This window comes from Galleria mellonella, unplaced genomic scaffold (genome assembly GCF_026898425.1).
Source record: "Galleria mellonella isolate WM207_F2 unplaced genomic scaffold, CSIRO_AGI_GalMel_v1 utg78, whole genome shotgun sequence".
NCBI lineage: Eukaryota > Metazoa > Arthropoda > Insecta > Lepidoptera > Pyralidae > Galleria > Galleria mellonella.
Window position 1 is genome coordinate 4,083,916 of NW_026442151.1, and position 17,978 is coordinate 4,101,893.

Here is a 17,978-nt window from a genome sequence, read left to right on the forward strand (position 1 = left end):
AAGAGGGAGGGTAAACCTGATTTATTCCTTGTATTTACGATATAGCTGACGGATAAAATGGCTTGAGAGGTATTAATTAGTGTATATGCTATTTAAATAATTAATAACAGTTATCTAAATGACTATTATGTATGACATTATCTGCTACATGACGAAGTGATTATAACATTTACATGACATGACATTAACACTATGGGGATTGAATGTTCGTTCATGTACTTTGAACTGCATTATATATTGCTCTTTTATTAATTTAAGACAGTTATATTATTAGATATCATGCTAAGTTGGGATAAATCATAAGAAGACCTTCTCTAATAGCTGTTACTGTTTATATAAAAAATTCCGTTCGTTGAAAATTTTTAGAAACTATTTTTAAATATTTTAATTATTTAAAAATTTTCTCTGCAAAAAAACAATATTTTATATGGCAACAAATTTATTATAGAGCCAATACGGAAATGAACGTTGTTGATTGCAAAAAATACAAAAATGTATTTAACGTGTACCACTGTGTATTTTTACTGTAAGACTGACCGGATTGAAACAATCCGAGGCCCTTAATTGTTTAAAATACATGTGAATTCTATAATTATTAGTTTATGTTTTTTTTTTTTTGAGTGACAGTGAACGGTAACCCTGCCTACGTTGTAGGTATACATTGGCGTGATACCAGTGAGAGATAACAGATATGAATAAAAGCAGGTCAGTCAGCCTAACTTGAACTAGAATTATATATTATCCATAAGGAACCGCATTAAGGTCAACCTGATATATTGCTAGTAATGGGGCCATTTGACCCCATTATTAACAATTCCTTTCCCCCAAAATATTTTAATTCTTACAATTAAAATATAATGTGTACATATGAAACATTTAATAATAAAACATCGTAGGAGGGAAAGGGATTGTTAGTAATGGAGATTGAGAATCCCATTGCTAGCAATATACCCAACCAGGTCGACCTCCTCGCGGTTCCCCCTGGAAACTATCATGGTTAATTCCTGATGAATTCATCATGATTGACTAACGGCCTCTTTTTATTCTCATCGATCACCCTTCACTGGTGCTCCGCCAGCGTATCCCGTTAGCACAGGCGGGGTTACCATTCCACTTACACCCATAAAAAAAAAACATCGTGTATAATAAAAAAAAAAACAAACGGCGTTTCCTTTCGGAAAATACTTAAGCATTCAATTATGTATACGTAACATATTCTACTCACTTACTATCAATTAACTTCTTGATGACTCTAGTCTACGCACGAAACAGTATTGCACTATAGAATTTAAAACAACTTACGCAAAATAACAACCGACACCCTAAAATACTCTATATAATTGATTTGCAATCATTGAAATAACTTTCCAATCTAATACGCCTACGGGTATTAAAATAATATTTGGATTACGACATTCTATCAAATATTGACATTGCCAACACTCGTGTGGCATTCGCTACGACTATAAATTGGATAGAACACTTTGCGGTAGTGTTTCTCATGTAATTTATATAGACATTATATTATACATCAAGTGAATTGATTATATTCGCGTATTACTTGATTTAAACCTGTATTATTTTTTATATTTCCCCATATGAAGATGTATTTGATTATGTTGATTAAAAAATACAAAGAAGATATAAAGAAAAAATATTATATTTTGTATTATATTTACATAATTTATTATACCATTAATATGATATAATCATAATATACAATGTCATTATATGGGTATTCAATGTGTCATTTACATAAAATTAACATAATTTATTGAATATAATAATCACAATAATAATTATTATGATAGTAATAAAAATTTCTTCTTAATTTATTACTAATTTATCTATTGACGTTGGCGGGATTGCAACATTTAAAATAAAAGTATATATACTATTAAGTAATACACTGAATCTGGGTCCAGAGTATCTAAAAAATAATTGACTACCTGAAAATTACTGTCACTATTTCGAAGTATTTACATACAGTAATTTTGATTAAAATTTAAAAATATAATAGATTACTAACTACCTGTTCCATGCTTTTTTTTATTTTGGACCAGCAGTTTAAATTAAATCTTTAATTCATTTTTTATCTTTATTAATATTTGATAATATTTTTTTACATTTATTTTGATAGATAAGTGTACACCTAAGCTATTGCTAACTCTATTATTAACTTGTTGTTATTACTGTATGTTTTAGTGCGATAAAGAATACATATAAATGTAAAAAAAATAATATTTAAATTACTTAACTAATGATTAGTATTTTGAAGGCTAATAATAATGAGTTATGGACGTATAGAAGTTACTGTGTAATCCCGGCATAGAATAGGCCACCCACTGGTGGGTGTCATAAGAGACGACCAAGGGAGATCGAGGGACGGGCAGCAGCGTCCCTCTTAAAATATCTACAAGTCCTAACTGCGGTTGCCAATCCACCTACCAAGCGTGGCAACTACAGGCAAAACTTCACTTATGGGGAAGGCTTATGTTCAGCAGTGGACAGTTAAAGGCTGATATGGTGATGATGCTAATGGAAGTATAAATTCTGTGGCCACTAAAGGAACTTAACTAAAAGTAATATTATTAAAATTAATTTTATACCCTATGTCACTACAATTAGATAGCTGTCAATAACTACAACCTTGGTGTTAGCCATGCCTGTCAGTCTAATACGGCGACCGTCAAATGTGACCTCAAATATAGGACATGTTTTAAATTCTTTAAATACATGATTGAAACAAAGTTACATTACTTCAAAATGAATGTGTTGTGTAAGCTATCAATTTGTAATATTTATTTATTTATTTACTAATGTGTAGTTATCAAAATATTTTGCCGTGTCATGTTTATTTGGGAGAATGTTTAATTTCACTAGTAAAGTAGTTTCTTAAAAGGATATTAATGATTCCGATTTAACTCAAACTTTCTTGGATAAGTCTTGATAATTTTTTTCTAAATAAATACACGTTCATTGAAACAGTGTTAGGGTTCCTTTAATATAAGGTTTATTCAATATTTATATTAAATTTTGCAAGCGACACACAGATTTGTTTTGTGTAGCTGCATACAATATACGATACTTTACGTAACAGCATCTTGTTTGCATAGTAATAGTTACCAATTAATCACTATTCTATGAAGCATCTCATGCATGAAATGAATACGTGGGATTCAATTCAAATTACTATTGGCAGTTTAGATAAATAAAAAACTGGTCAAACGTGAGTTTATCTCGCATAAAAAGGGTTTCGTACCAGTATAATTATTGTTGACTGAAGTTCACTTTAATAAATACCATAATACATTTCCTCTATGCCTATGTGTTGAATTAGATATATCTAATTCAGGAATATGAACCACGAACTTCGATTACAACCTATGGCCCACTACTAGACATGAGTCTACGAGAATATATGGTTTTCTCTTCCTATTAGAGGAGAAATCTAATTTACTATTGATTAGACAAAATTTCTGAAAATAGAAATGATACAAAAATATTTTGAGAATCTATTATTTCTGAAACTTGTATTGTAGTTGCCACGCTTGGCAGGCGGATTGGCAACCGCAGTTAAGCTTTTAGAGACCTTTCTTCCTTAATCGTCTCTTACGACACCCATGGGAAAACAAGGGGTGGCCCATTCTATGAAAGGGCACACACGGCGATACTATATTTATAAATTTGTTCAATAAAACAAAATTAATACATTTAGGAATTGAGCAATCATTTCTTTCACCTTCAATTCAAACTTTGATAATGGACTAGATTTGAAAAATAGAAATAACAACGCACTTTTTATTTTATTTGACTCGGTCTAGACCCAATTGCCAGGTTGTAAAACAGTTACGACGTAATAGGTAACCATTTATCAAATCTAGTTTATTTTAACTTTCTATTTATCGTTGAACTGTTCATTATTACAATGTACGTGTTTGCAGTAATCGATGTAGTTATTATTATGCAAAAAATAATAGTTGTTACTCGTATTATTTTGAATTTGACGTATCTAACTATAGCTTGTTCTCTTGTTTCATATCTAGGTATAGATATTTTTTAAAAGATATTAAAAATAGGTCATAAATTCAATTGTATGTTTTATCTTAGATTTTTTATTTTTAGTACATTATATGATATCTTCTTGGTTTCGTTGATGTTTTATTATAATGGTATTTATTTTTTCTTTAGATTACTTCTCTACTCGGCGAAATAAAGATGTACCGAGTCTTACATTCACGACAACGACTATAGTTGATGAATACTTGTAATTACTTTACTTTCATTTCATTGTAAACCAAATGATACTAATTTTATTTAAATTAAAGGAATTATCGTAGACAAAAAATGCTATCAACCAACTTTAAAACGAAAGAGGTTCGGTTGTGTTTCTTTATGTTTCTTACCTCATAACTCCTTTTATTATAAACCGATTTAAAAAAAAATATTTCTTATTTGTAAAAATATACTTACGAATTGCTTCCATATAAATTTTATTTAAATTGGTTCAAAAGTTTAGTTTTTAAATCGAACTACAAACAATACCGACCTCAAATGTTTTGCCACATTTGAAGTTTTGTGAAACACAATCTCAATTATACCATGTTAAATAAAAATTTCTAGATGTGATGTCTAGCAATAAGCTCACAAATATAATCAGAAAAAAAAATTTAATACTAAAATAGTTATTTTAACAATCGATAAAAAAGTATTAATAATAAATGTCCTGATTAGGACATTATCAGAACAGATGACGATGAAATGTAAGATACAATAAAGTATGAACAAATTGAAAACCGTCACTTTAAAGCGACAAATATGTAACTAGTTACTTTGTATGGTGAAAATACGTTTCCTATTACGTACCTTCCATGTTTAATACAGGAACAAATCATAAATGTAATACGGTGACCGCAAAGTTACCCTTATATTCCTTGCTTGAAACGAGCAATCAAGCTTTCGTTACTTCGCGGTTTCCTTTAGTAAATTATCTTAATGGAACCATGTCGATAGTGGACAATTTTGAAAAAATTACCGGTTCTATTGCATTTAAATGTATCTTGATATAGACATAATGTATGAATAAGATTTAATCAATTTCAAATCGAATAACTATAAAAAGATTAGGTACCACAAGAATTTTTATATTGAAAGTGTTATATAAAGATTTTAAAAGATTCAAATTTACCCATAGATATTAAAAAAAAAGTGTAAAGATAAAAAAGACTAATAAAATAGATGAGAAATGTGGAAGTTATAATGTAATTAGGTACACATACTCGTATTGAGCTTGTCATGTCTAAAGTGAAAATGTAATAAATAGTAGACTTGAAAATAGTAGATTTTATTCACAAAATGTTGCCTTGAAATTCTCGAATATTGTAGTTGTCATATAATAAAATGAAATCGAAATAAGTAGCATAATTTTAACGAAATGTTTTATCAGTGAAACTGAATTTTACAAAAAAAAAAATAAGTCGAAGCAACGACAAAAAACTAACTTAATTGCTTTACAATTTTATATTATATTTAATTTATTAGATGATATGTCATATATAGTATTAATCTATATTTGTGAGTTAATAATATTATGTAATCGAGATATGTCATTAGATGCCGTAATATCTCAAAGTCAAGTGGTATTAATCAATTATATAGCCATGACAGTAAGATATAACACACTGGCGACGAGGATAGGAAGACTCAAATATGAAAAGGTATCATAAATTTTCCTTACTTCTATATTTTAGTCTATTTCTACCATACTTTAAGTAATATAAGTATAAAAACCAAATGATAAGCAAATAACATAATTAATATCGTTTTTTACCTATATACATATTTTGTTTTAAACATTCCAAAAAAAATTTTACGTGAACGAGGGCGATGACAAACTGGAGTCTCTAGAACTTCTTTGACTAAGTTTTTGCAACCTAAAAAAACAAATTGACCAGTCAGAATGATCACGTACTATCTTTTGTTGATAGAGCAACCCGACGAGGAAATATTTGTAATTAGGTGTTGCGAAAAATATAAATAATGGTACATTTATAAGTAAATGTGTTTTAATAAATTAAAAAGCAAATATATTTGATAATCCGCAAATGAACAAATTAATTTATTATACCAACAATTTTTCTGAATTTTTATTTGTACAAGTAAATTATAACAATATGTATGTAAATAGAGAAATTATGTTTCGATTATACATTGATCCCCATTTAGTCAAACGTTCCTTACATTCTATTCTAAAAATATAAGTTAACACCAAATTTGCTATAAAGGCAGCAAGTAAAACCTTTGAAAATGTTTGTCCTTATTTTACATGTATTAATATTTGATTAACATTTAAAAAAAAATATAACATTAACCAACAAGTGTTACTTTTTACGTACTTTGAGTTATCCCTATCTAAATACTTGCAAAGCTGTTAAAGACGAGTAGATAATCCGATTTAGATTCACTGTAAATATTACGTAAAATTACCAGTGACCAACCTAACCAGCCATCAGCTATTTATTACAGGTGCCCGTTATTGTAAGAAATAATGTCGCAAATCGAAGTAACAAAAGGAAAAAGCACTCTCGCAACTACGTTATACAATTAGGTTGAAGAAATATCTATAGCTATGTCACGTTTTTATTTCTATCCATCAACTTTCTATGCCTACGCAGAAGTCTATAAAATAAGTAATTGAAAGTAGCATTTTAAATACTGAAGACCTGTGCCTCGATTCTTATAAAATAAATTGTTTAAATGTAGAATTGTTTCCTTTCGTTCAATAGAAATTCCACTCGAAGTCCCGTATTAATCGTAAACTTAATGTAATTGGCAGTAAGTTACTGATTTGCCTAACGAGAAACTAAAGAGTCCAGTTTATGTTAAACTGTACTATAATGCTTAGAAATACATTGAATCGGCATCATTCAAGGATGAGAATATAAATGGTTAATGGTTATGGAAATGAAACCTCATGTTCTTTTTATCGCTGCATTATGTTTATGCTTTTTCGATTTCATTAAGTTTGATAAAGTTAATTCGGTAATAGATATGATTTTTTTTGTTAAAGCAGTAGACCCTCAATTATCAATAAGTTAGTATTATTTTTAGTAACAAATTATTGCTGATAATAAAAAAAGATAAAGTCTGTTATTAATAACTAGCAGCTCGTCCCGGCTTCGCACGGGTGGACATTTTTACATTTTAAACAGTGGCCATTAAGACTGCACACGCGACGGAAGCTTAAAAATGGAGTAACTTCTCGCGTTTTCCCAACATTTCCCTTCACTGCTCTGCTCCTATTGATCGTAGCGTGATGAAAAGTATACTATAACCTGCCCAGGAGTATGAAGAATAATTGTACCAAGTTTCGTTACAATCCGTCGAATAGTTTTTGTTTCTATAGCGAACATACAGACAGACAGACAAAAATCGATCACTAATCACTCCCTGATAGTTATTTTGGAAATTTATTTTATGTACAGAATTATCCTCTCTACAGATTTTTTATAAGTATAGATAATGTTATATATGATGAAAATTAAAGAAAGATAAAAAAATTATACAAACTAATCATTTATAAACAATTTTATTTTCCTTTTTTTTTTTTATACAAAAATATATCAACTGCGCGCAGTTGTTTGTACATTCATGATGCTCTTAAATATTTATATAATACCTAATAATAATTTATAAATTAATTATTTTAATAATTTATATATAAATTAGAAAACTAAATTAATTAATCTTCAAAATATACCATCCCGGCACATTCGATGTCTCACGAAGTCCTCGAAAATATATTTTGGTCGTTTGTTTATTTACACTATATTATTTCTAAAATATCAATTTATATTTAAGACTATTTTCTCAAATTATATTTATTTTTATTCACCAGTCATGACCTCAAGGAATTCTGAAACAGAAACAAACAACTTTTAACTCACTGACCAGACAAAGTCGCCTTAGTATCTTCTGTCTTACACGCGCTTCTTGCGTAGTTTGAAGTAGTAATTTGAAGGGGGGGGGGGGCAGCCCGGGGGTATTGTTAGTAATGTGGACTGCCAGCCCATCACGATGGGCTAACTGACCTGCCTTTTCATTCTCACCTGCCATCCCTCACTTGTGCCCCGCCAGTGAACACCGCTAGTATGAGCTGGATTGCCATTCCATTATCATCCATAAAAAAAACTGTTTGAAGGGCAAGACGACCAGTAAAATTATTGAAACGTGAATAAGGAGGCATAACAATTTTAGTTCTTAACTTAAATATCATTTTTTTTTATACAACTTAGAATGGCAAACAAGCTGACAGCCCACCTGATGGAAAGTGATAACCGTCGCCTATAGACATGAGCAGTACCATGGACATAACAGAGTATACTGTTTCGCCCATGATACCCCCCATGCGTTGCCATTCCTGAGGACTCAGGTGTTGTTCCTCTGTACCCAGTAAATTCACGCTATATCCCACCCTTCAAACCGAAACACAGCCATGCAAACACAACTGCTTTACGGTTGAAACACGTTTATTTTGTGATGGCAATCAAGCAGCTCATAACTATAGGCGGCAGTTATTATAAAGAAAAGATATGATTGTTTGTTATAGATAAACTCAAAAATCACTTGACCGATTGAAATAAATATTCCACCTATAGAAAGCTACATTGTCAGCGAATAATATAGGCTATACATTATTTACTAGAATTCTATCTACCCTTGAGAAGTCAGGACCGATCGCCAATATAAAATAAAATTGTTAAAATTTATTATTTATCAAATTATGCATACCATCGAAGTCAACAGTACCCGACCCATCAGAGTCAATTTCTTCAATCATAGTATCTAAATCCTCAGACGTGATAGTGTTGTCTAACTCTTTAAAGATCTCCTTCAGGACGTCTGTTGTAATGTACCCGTTGCCTGTAAAACAAGAATAATATATGTGATTAGCTTTTTAACCGCTACTTTGTACGCGGGATTTCACAAGTAGCAAAACAAGTGAAATGGACCATTTCTAGGTGGCATATCCAGATGAAAAATACACTAGATTTTAAGTTAGATCATCAAGTACACAACTATGTATCACATGCAATTTCGTGCAGTAGGTTTTACGTGATGCTGAAACAAACATACAGACAGACAGACAGACAAAATGTCTAAAAATTATTGTTAGTCTTAGTCTTTAGAGCACTCGTTTTTTTTTTTTTGAATGTTTATATATTAGTATAAAATTATTTTTAATTAAAATAAAAATCTTTGTTCTAACAGTAAAAATAAATAATTTCAAATGTATGTCGAAAGTTGAAAAAAAAATTGAGATACTAAAATATTACACGCAATTGTTAAATTAGAAAATAATTTATTTTAGACTAACGAAATTACTGTCATAATATGAATATGTTCTATAGCCAGCACCACCATCTACCACTATCTAAGGTTTACATTCACCAGATGGGGCCCTAACTATCTCATATATATTCCCATGCAAAATTCACCGGATGAGGTCATTCCTTTATCTAAAAAAGTTTAATCTTATAGTTTCATTTTTATTATATAATATATCACTAAATATACATCAACACTATTACAATTAACATTTTAGTTTTATTTCAAAATATCGTGTTAAAATTCTGACAATTTATTTGTTCATTTCTTGAATGTTCTTCGAGTTAATATTCTAATTCTTAAAATGATTAAGTACAATTTTTTTTTTTGCAAAATTATACAATAAATGTTATATTCTTCCTGTGCTCACGGCAACTTGAAGCATGGCTAGGCCGTGAGCCCGTGATATTGTGTTCGCTCTGCTTACCCTATTGTTACGTCACTGTCTATAGCATATAATTCTAAATTCCTTATTAATAAAAACGCCAAATCTTTTATAAACCTAGTTTACCTATCGAACTGTTTAGTCAATTTTTTTCACATTAGGAATATAAAGAGACAAAATAGCTGAAATGCGTTTATGAAAGAATTAATGTTTTTTATGAATATATAATATATTATATTTTTTAATGTACTTAAAAATTTTATACCTTCTTTGTCATATAACCTAAAAGCTTCTTTTAATTCTTGTACCATAGCTTCGTCGTCCACTTCTTCTGTCAAAAATTTGGAAGCCAAAGAACAAAACTCGCTAAACTCCAATTCACCAGATCCTAGAAAACAAAATAAAATTGAGTACTTTTAGAGAAAGGGGAATATAGAAATAATTATAGGAATATAAGCTTTTTTTTTTTAATTTCCTAATAAATTTATTACATTAACACCAGAATGAAATAGGTGTTTATTTTTAGATTAAAAAAATAATAGACAAAAAGATACACACAACAATTTTTAAAATAAATTTAAATTAGTATTTCCATCTATTTTAAGTTAATTAAAGATATTATTAGATAAATTATTTTCAATTATTCTTTAATTTATATTTATTAAAACTTAAAATAAAAATTTTAAAACTTTATCCATTACTATTATTATAATTCTTTTTTATTTATTAATTACTTTTGTTACAAATTAGCGATATTTCGTAACGTAATATAACATATAGTATTTTATATTAAAATAAATTATATTATTATTAAAATGTTATCAGTATGGTAGAAGTCATTGATAAATTCGCCAGTTGTCGATAAGCCTCAATAGCCGTGATCGTCTAGTGGTTAGGACCCTACGTTGTGGAAAAACGATAATTCCGTAGTAACCCAGGTTCGAATCCTGGTCACGGCAATTCTAAGTGCATTGTCACGGTGAGGCGATTCACTTTTTTTTATTTTTATTTTTTATTATTAAGATAATTTTTTTAAACATTATCGTTATTCTACCAAATAATTTACTATTACATGCCTAGTATAACAATACCGCTTTCAACTACAATCTCCAGTTATAACAAATAATAATTTACATCAAATTGTTATATTTAAATCACAGGCTAATTAATGTTAAATATGAATTAATTTTTATCACTAAGAATTCATCTGTAAAATAATGTCTAATCATATCAAATAAAATTCGCCGTTTCAATATTAACGCCATCTATATAATTGGCCACTATTCTGAAGAACTACTGCTAATTTAGATTAGCGCCATCTATTGACATAATAGTTGAACTGCAAACATGTAAAGACGCGATAATAACTTCACACTCCCCTAATTCTAGATGTCCTTCCGTATGCAATTATCACTTTCTTTTTAATCATTTTTCTTTTAATTAAAAATTTTAGTGTAAGTCCATTATATTAATTTTATAATTGGCTTTTAATAAATTATTATAGAATAATTAGAACAGTATGATATATTTGTACCACATCTATTACTTAAATTAGTCAACAGAGTTGATTTTAGGCACCATTTCTCTAAATTTATGTCTTAATCTAATATTTTAATTTAATAGTTTAGCGAAATTACTTTTTTATGGATCATCATATTAATTTTTATTTGATGTATTAGAAATTCAGTTCATATTAGCTGTAAGCACATAAAATATCCTAAGTTATAATATAATCTACATGTGTACCGATTTATTTTCAAATTCGTTCAGTAGTTTTTGCGTGTAATATTAACAAACATCCATTCATCCATCCATCGTTACAAATTTCTGCATTTATAATATTGATAGGGTTTGTACTTAAATAATTTCGCTGTGACATCAAATTGATAGGTATAAAGAAATCTCGCCACTGAATCGAAAAAATGTACCATTTCGTCTTTCACAAAAAGCTACTCTGTTTTTTTAATACTGTTCCAAATCCAATAATTTATGTTCCATTTGATAAAATTTTATAGATATTTAATATTGAACCGTGCATTCAACGTCATTAAGTTGAATTTCATATTTTTAATATTATTATTACAACAGAGCTGCGTGATAGAGCAGATTAGACACTTCCTTTTTTGTTCTTACCGGTAGTTTAAATAAATATATTAATAAAAACAACAAGCCTAATGACTTTCTTGGAATTACAGTCTTAATTTAAGGGTAAGGAAGTTCTCAACTCGGTTTAATTTTTTTATGTTTATTACCTCATAACTCCGTTAACTGTAAATCTATTTGGAAAATTCTGTTTTATTTGAAAGGCTATACTATACTTATATATTGGTATATAATTGGTAAGGGATATACTTATATATTGGTTTCATAAACATTTCATCAAATTCGGTTTAGATTAGAGTAGTTTAAATTTTAAATTAAATAACCAGTTGTTTTACAACCGAAGTCAGTTTTTTTTTTTTGTGGAATGCAATCTTACTTTTATAAATAAACTACGTATTATAAAATTATACGAATATTTAGTTCTGCTTTATTTATTATCGAATGACGCTATGTAAAATGAATGTCTAATGGTATTTATTACTTTTACTTTATCTTATAAGTGACGTATCATCATAGTAAAGTCTAATAATTTGTTTCTTTAAAGTAAATATTACTTATGTAACTTTTATGTAAATTATTCAAAAAGTACATAGCAGAGTATTTAGATACTCAGCCACGCTATTTACTAGCCGGCCGTGAACTTTTTATCAAATAAATTAACAGATCCGAGGAAATCATAAACATGGCTATCAAAAATATGCTAATATTCCTCTCATTCACAGGAATTCATAACTTTAAGAAAGAACACGAACGAGGGTAGGTAACGCGTACGTGACACCCGTAGTGTTGCAAGCGACCACAGCGCTACGGTAACTGTTTACCATCAGACGTGCCGTATTTTTGTTTGTTACACACGTGATCTAAAAAGACGTGTGTGCTATAGGTTGTCTCTAAAAAAAATACTAAATACCTGTGCTAAATTTACACTGTCCTATTTATTTTCCTATTTATAAAATTTATTATTATTTTAATTAATAATAATATTTTAAATACGAAATTCAACTTAATGACGTTAAATTCACGGTTCAATATTATATACTATTTTAGTTAAAAATATTTATTATATATAGAAAACACCTAGACCAATACACAGAGATATACACATGAATTAATGTTTGTATTGTACTGATAGAATCCGCAGCTATTTAAAAATAAGGCAGGATTTTAAAATTCTGGAATTGTTACTATTTCGCTAAGGTCACATACTTAAATCATACCCGGGCTTTTGGGAATTCCTTCACAGTCATATCCATTCGATTATGGAACGGTCTGTCATTTGAAATACGGAAATCTCCAAGTACAGGCATCTTTATGCGTCGACTCAGGGAGCATTACTTATTAATATGCTGGCTCTCATATATATATTAATTAATAATAATCAGCAGATTAAGTTATTACGAACTTACCATCAGAATCAACCTCAGTAATGATCTCGTTGAGAGTATCATCGTCGAGTTCATGTCCCAACATTTCCAAGATCGTTCCAATCATGTCTGTGCTTATAACTCCTTTCTTTTCGTGGTCGAACGCATCGAAGGCATTCTTCAGGACTGCATGAAAGATTATTAGAATTAAAATTCTGTTTCATTTAGGTGTGTTAATTTTATTTTTATATAATTAAATAACTAACTACTCAATTTTTTGAGGTTATGTTTGTCATATCCGTTAATTGTTTCCATTTCATTCAAAAGTTATATTTTTTTTTTTTTTAAATTCCCGATAATCAATTATAAAAAAAATATAATTTAAAACAACTGCATTTTTTTATGCCAGTACTTTAATACCAGTTGCAAAGGAATCTATTGATAAATATTTGTTGATAATTGTAAAAATCTCTAAATATCCAATCCAATCTAAGACAAGATTCTTGTATATTTTTTACTAATAGATTAAAAAGCCACCAATTTTATTCCTTTTAATTTCAGTTAATCAATATTATTATAGAAATAAAACTGTCTAGAAGTTTCTATTGCGCGTCAAATAGATACATTGATACTACCACATACTTAGATACATAATTAATAAAGTGTCAAACTATTTATAATTGTAGTGACTTTGACTTTTCATAATACGAAGAATGAATTATTTAGGGTAGATAAGTATTAATAAAAGTACTTACGTTGCAACTGACTCTTGTCAAGTTCCTCCTGTGCACATGTAAAACAGAAAAACTGAATTAGAAAACATATTAAACACACACAATACATCACGGAACGTAATAAAAAAAAAATTAAAAGTAAATTGAAAAATAAAAGTCCTACTACACTACACGAACTTGAAAATTACGCACCATTTTTCAATCCGATGTTATATCTCGCACTAATTTATGTGTATGTATTCAATCAAACAGACTGTATTCAGTTTTGGTCCAGATTTTGTCTATGTAGGCCGTTATATATCAGGTGCACAACATGTTCCGGCTACATAAAATATTTCAGGGGTGCTTAATCTAATTGATCATTTAATTTTATATTCATGTACTGTTTGCTTGATAATTCGATAGAGTACTTTTATCAAAGACAATACATAAAAGATGCAGACTTTACATATAATAAACAAAACTATATAAATCAAAATAAAATACTTTTTGACCGTTTTTATGTTAATAAAAATGATACAAAAAATAATAAGAAAATAAAAGTTAAGTAAAAATCATATCAGTCGCTACTTATGCACTGCTGAACAGAGACCTCCCCCATAAGAGGGGTTTGCCAGTAATTGCTACGGTTGGCAACCGCAATTAGCCTTTGCTGATATTTTAAGAGAGAAGCTACTGCTCATCCCTCAACTTTTAAATTCCCTTAGTCGCCTCTTAGGACGTCTTTGGGAAAGGTAACTGACACGAGGAGGTAACTGATTCTATGCCTGGACCACACGGCGAAAGGATTAAGTAAAAATGAAAATATGTAAATAGGATAATAACTCGTCTGCATGAAAACACTTTATTTTTAATCCCTTACGCTACCCTTGAAGTTACAGCTATGTAAAATACGTAAAATTAGTACCAGTATTAGTAATATTATAAAAATGAAAATTTTGTTTGTAATGGATAAATTACTCAACTGTTTTAAATATTCTTTCACCTATAGAAAAATTCATTATCAGCAAATAACTACTTTATTTGCTATACATTATTGTCGAAAATTCTATTTACTCGTACGAAGCCAGGCCGGAGCGATAGCTATCTATAAATAGATAAACAATATTACAAATAGTAAGGGAAAAAAGGTTAATAATACATAAATATATCGACTTCCAACACAGTAATAGACCCCAAATATTGCAGGAAAATTTATCAAAATCAATGTAGAATTGTACGACGAAGACGTAGCATATATATACATATAACATAGTCGTATATATACCTATATAACGAAGAGATACAATTGAGAGCCTCTTTCCGTGCCTCTTCTTTCTGAAGTATTGTAAATATATATACAGTCTTTGATCCCGGGTCACGGAGTACTCACAGATACTTAAATATATAACTATAGATACTTCATATCCAGGGAAATTAAAGAAATCCCTAACGTAAAGAAATTGCGAGTACAGCAGCTTTAAATAATTTATACAATTACCGACTATTTTTCCTCCTTAGGGGCATATAAAGGCCATAAAACGCCACTTGCTTATTTTATTGTACGTATAATTTACTTCATCTATGTTTATATATTTTATACTTAGATCATAATTACAGATCTTAATATTATTTATCGCTTTAGCTAGATAATGCATTAAGAATGTTTCAAATACGATCGAACAATTTTTTATGCACCGAGGTGGCAAACAAGCATACGGCTCACCTGATGGTAAGCGTTTAGTACTACCTAGTAGCCTACTTTAAAGAAATTGCAGACGGGCACGAGTTTTTTTCCTATTGATTATTAACTGTTCAAATGAGTAATCTATTTTCAGGATATAAAATAATCCGAAAGTGTATATATATTGACATAAAATATAAATGAATAAAATTACAATTTCTGTGAACTAAATCACAAGATTAATACCATTATTTACTATTCTCATCTTCGTGTTATAGTATATTTTATGTATGTGTTTGTTATTTATATATATTTATTTGTGTATGTACTCATATTTAAATTAATACTAGTAACGTATTCGAGTATTCTAACACTACCCTAAGGTTGACTGGGAGAGAAGGATTTAAGTATTAAGTCCGCCTTGTACATATAGCTATTTTGAAAAACTCTATTTAGAACGTTATTGCAATCAGATGTTATCCTTTTTTTTTAATTATGGTTGAATAAGTTAAAATATATGTATTCATATTAAGTTTTTATTTAGTCCAAATCACAGAATTTAAATAAACATAAATTTATGAACAATAGGACTTTTGGAATTGTGAAGTACCTTCTTCATTTTAAAAACCTAACAGTTACGGCTGGGGGGAAAGGGATTGTTAGTAATGGAGACTGAAAATCCCATTGCTAGCAATATACCCAACCAGGTCGACCTCCACGTGGTTCCCCCTGGAAACTATCATGGTTAATTCCTGTTGAATTCATCATGATGGACTAACTGGCCTGTTTTCATTCTCATCGATCACCCTTCACTGGTGCTCCGCCAGCGTATCCCGTTAGCGCAGGCGGGGTTACTATTCCATTTTCATCCACAAAAAAAAAACAGTTACGGCTGTACGCAATTACGATATCTACATGAAAACAAGATAAACCATTAGCAATTATTCTTTTTAAATAGCGCGTGAACAATAACAAGTCAAAATGAGCGTTTTAATTAATTGTCAATTGATTTATTATTATCATTAAGTATTTAAACTGTTGGTGACCGCTGCGCCTCTGCGTCGACTGATGAGTGGCATCTCAGATTCGTGACAGCCAATGCTATCGACATGGATGAAAATAGATGCTAATTATAAATCAAATGACACTTAAACGACTATAACGCGTTAATTACTGTTAATATGAATTACGTACCAAATTAGTTTAGTTTGGAATAGTATAAATTTTAATTAGAAAACATTATTTTATAATTGAATTTATTTGTATGCAAAATATGAATAGGCTACATACTCGTAGCTCGTAGGCCCAATAATTGATGGGAAAGAAAGCAGACATGGGTAATATTGGTATCGCCCCGAAATCTTTTTTTTTTTTTTTGATAGGTGAAAATGGAATGGTAACCTCGCCTGTACTAACGATATACGCTGGCGGGGCACCAGTGAAGGGTGCTCGATGAAAATGAAAACAGGCCAGTTAGTCCATCATGATGAAATCATCAAGAATTAACCTGATAGTTTCCAGGGGGAACCGCGTAGAGGTCGACCTGGTTAGGTATATTGCTAGCAATGCGATTCTTAGTCTCCATTACTATCAATCACTTTCCCCCCAATATATTGGATCTCTCTGTACGTTGATAGAAGAAAAGATTTATCATTTCAAAATTACCCATACCAGTCTAACATACATTTATTTATTTATTAAACTTCATTACGCCTAGAAAGTAAGTAGTAAGTAAAGTCTTAGCTTTAGGATCAATGAGCCGATTTCCTTTAGTCTGTTCACTGTATCCAATAAACAACATTTTACTAGCCTTAGCATTTCACTTTTTTTGCTTCTTCTTTTGGGACATGTACCATTCCCTCACATACAAAAATCTTCATATGGCTAATGTCAGACTTCTTAACACTCCACAACTCTTCAGGAGAAGAATATAATAAAACTCTTGTAGGGCATCGATTGGTGATGTAGAACTGCAGTTTAAGCAAACTTAACACCATATGGTGTATATGCCTATATTATTGTTTGTGTGCTGAAATTTTGGCTGTAATATTATTTCAAGTTAAATTAAATCCTTTTTTTTATATATATATTCCGTTTATTTATGTGTATTATTTTTATAAATGTTATTGTTCTGATGATCTCCTGGATCTGCGTATTGGAAAACTGTAAAACTCACCCAGTTGATCTAATAAATAAATTATATATCGATAGGACTCTTTATTTCGATATACTCGTATATTTATTATTATATACTTAATAATATATTTTGTATTTTTATTGTGGTTACAATAGCTGTAATAACAATACATAGATATTGCTATATATTATCTACCCCTAAAAGA

At 29.6% G+C, this 17,978-nt stretch overlaps 1 protein-coding gene and 1 non-coding gene across 2 annotated transcripts; one reads left to right on the forward strand and one right to left on the reverse strand.

The window, feature by feature from the left end:
• Positions 1-7,572: 7,572 nt before the first annotated feature.
• On the reverse strand, positions 7,573-14,296 carry LOC113517358 (troponin C, isoallergen Bla g 6.0101-like). Its single transcript, XM_031912467.2, has 6 exons — positions 14,166-14,296; positions 13,995-14,022; positions 13,282-13,425; positions 10,038-10,160; positions 8,791-8,922; positions 7,573-7,915 (listed from the first exon to the last, which is right to left on the reverse strand). Exons 1-6 carry the CDS (start codon positions 14,166-14,168, stop codon positions 7,887-7,889), a joined length of 459 nt encoding a protein of 152 aa, XP_031768327.1. The 5' UTR covers positions 14,169-14,296; the 3' UTR covers positions 7,573-7,886.
• Positions 10,647-10,731, forward strand: Trnah-gug (transfer RNA histidin (anticodon GUG)). The gene is given in 2 exon segments: positions 10,647-10,683; positions 10,697-10,731. It is a non-coding gene; the product is annotated as a tRNA-His (tRNA).
• Positions 14,297-17,978: the final 3,682 nt, after the last annotated feature.

Excerpts from the sequence above, each read along its gene's own strand:
- LOC113517358 (XM_031912467.2), bottom strand. Across the intron at positions 13,426-13,994 it reads TGACAAGAGTCAGTTGCAAC|TCCTGAAGAATGCCTTCGAT; the intron begins GTAAGTACTTTT and ends TCTTTCATGCAG. Across the intron at positions 7,916-8,790 it reads GGGTACTGTTGACTTCGATG|AATTCCTTGAGGTCATGACT; the intron begins GTATGCATAATT and ends TTTCTGTTTCAG.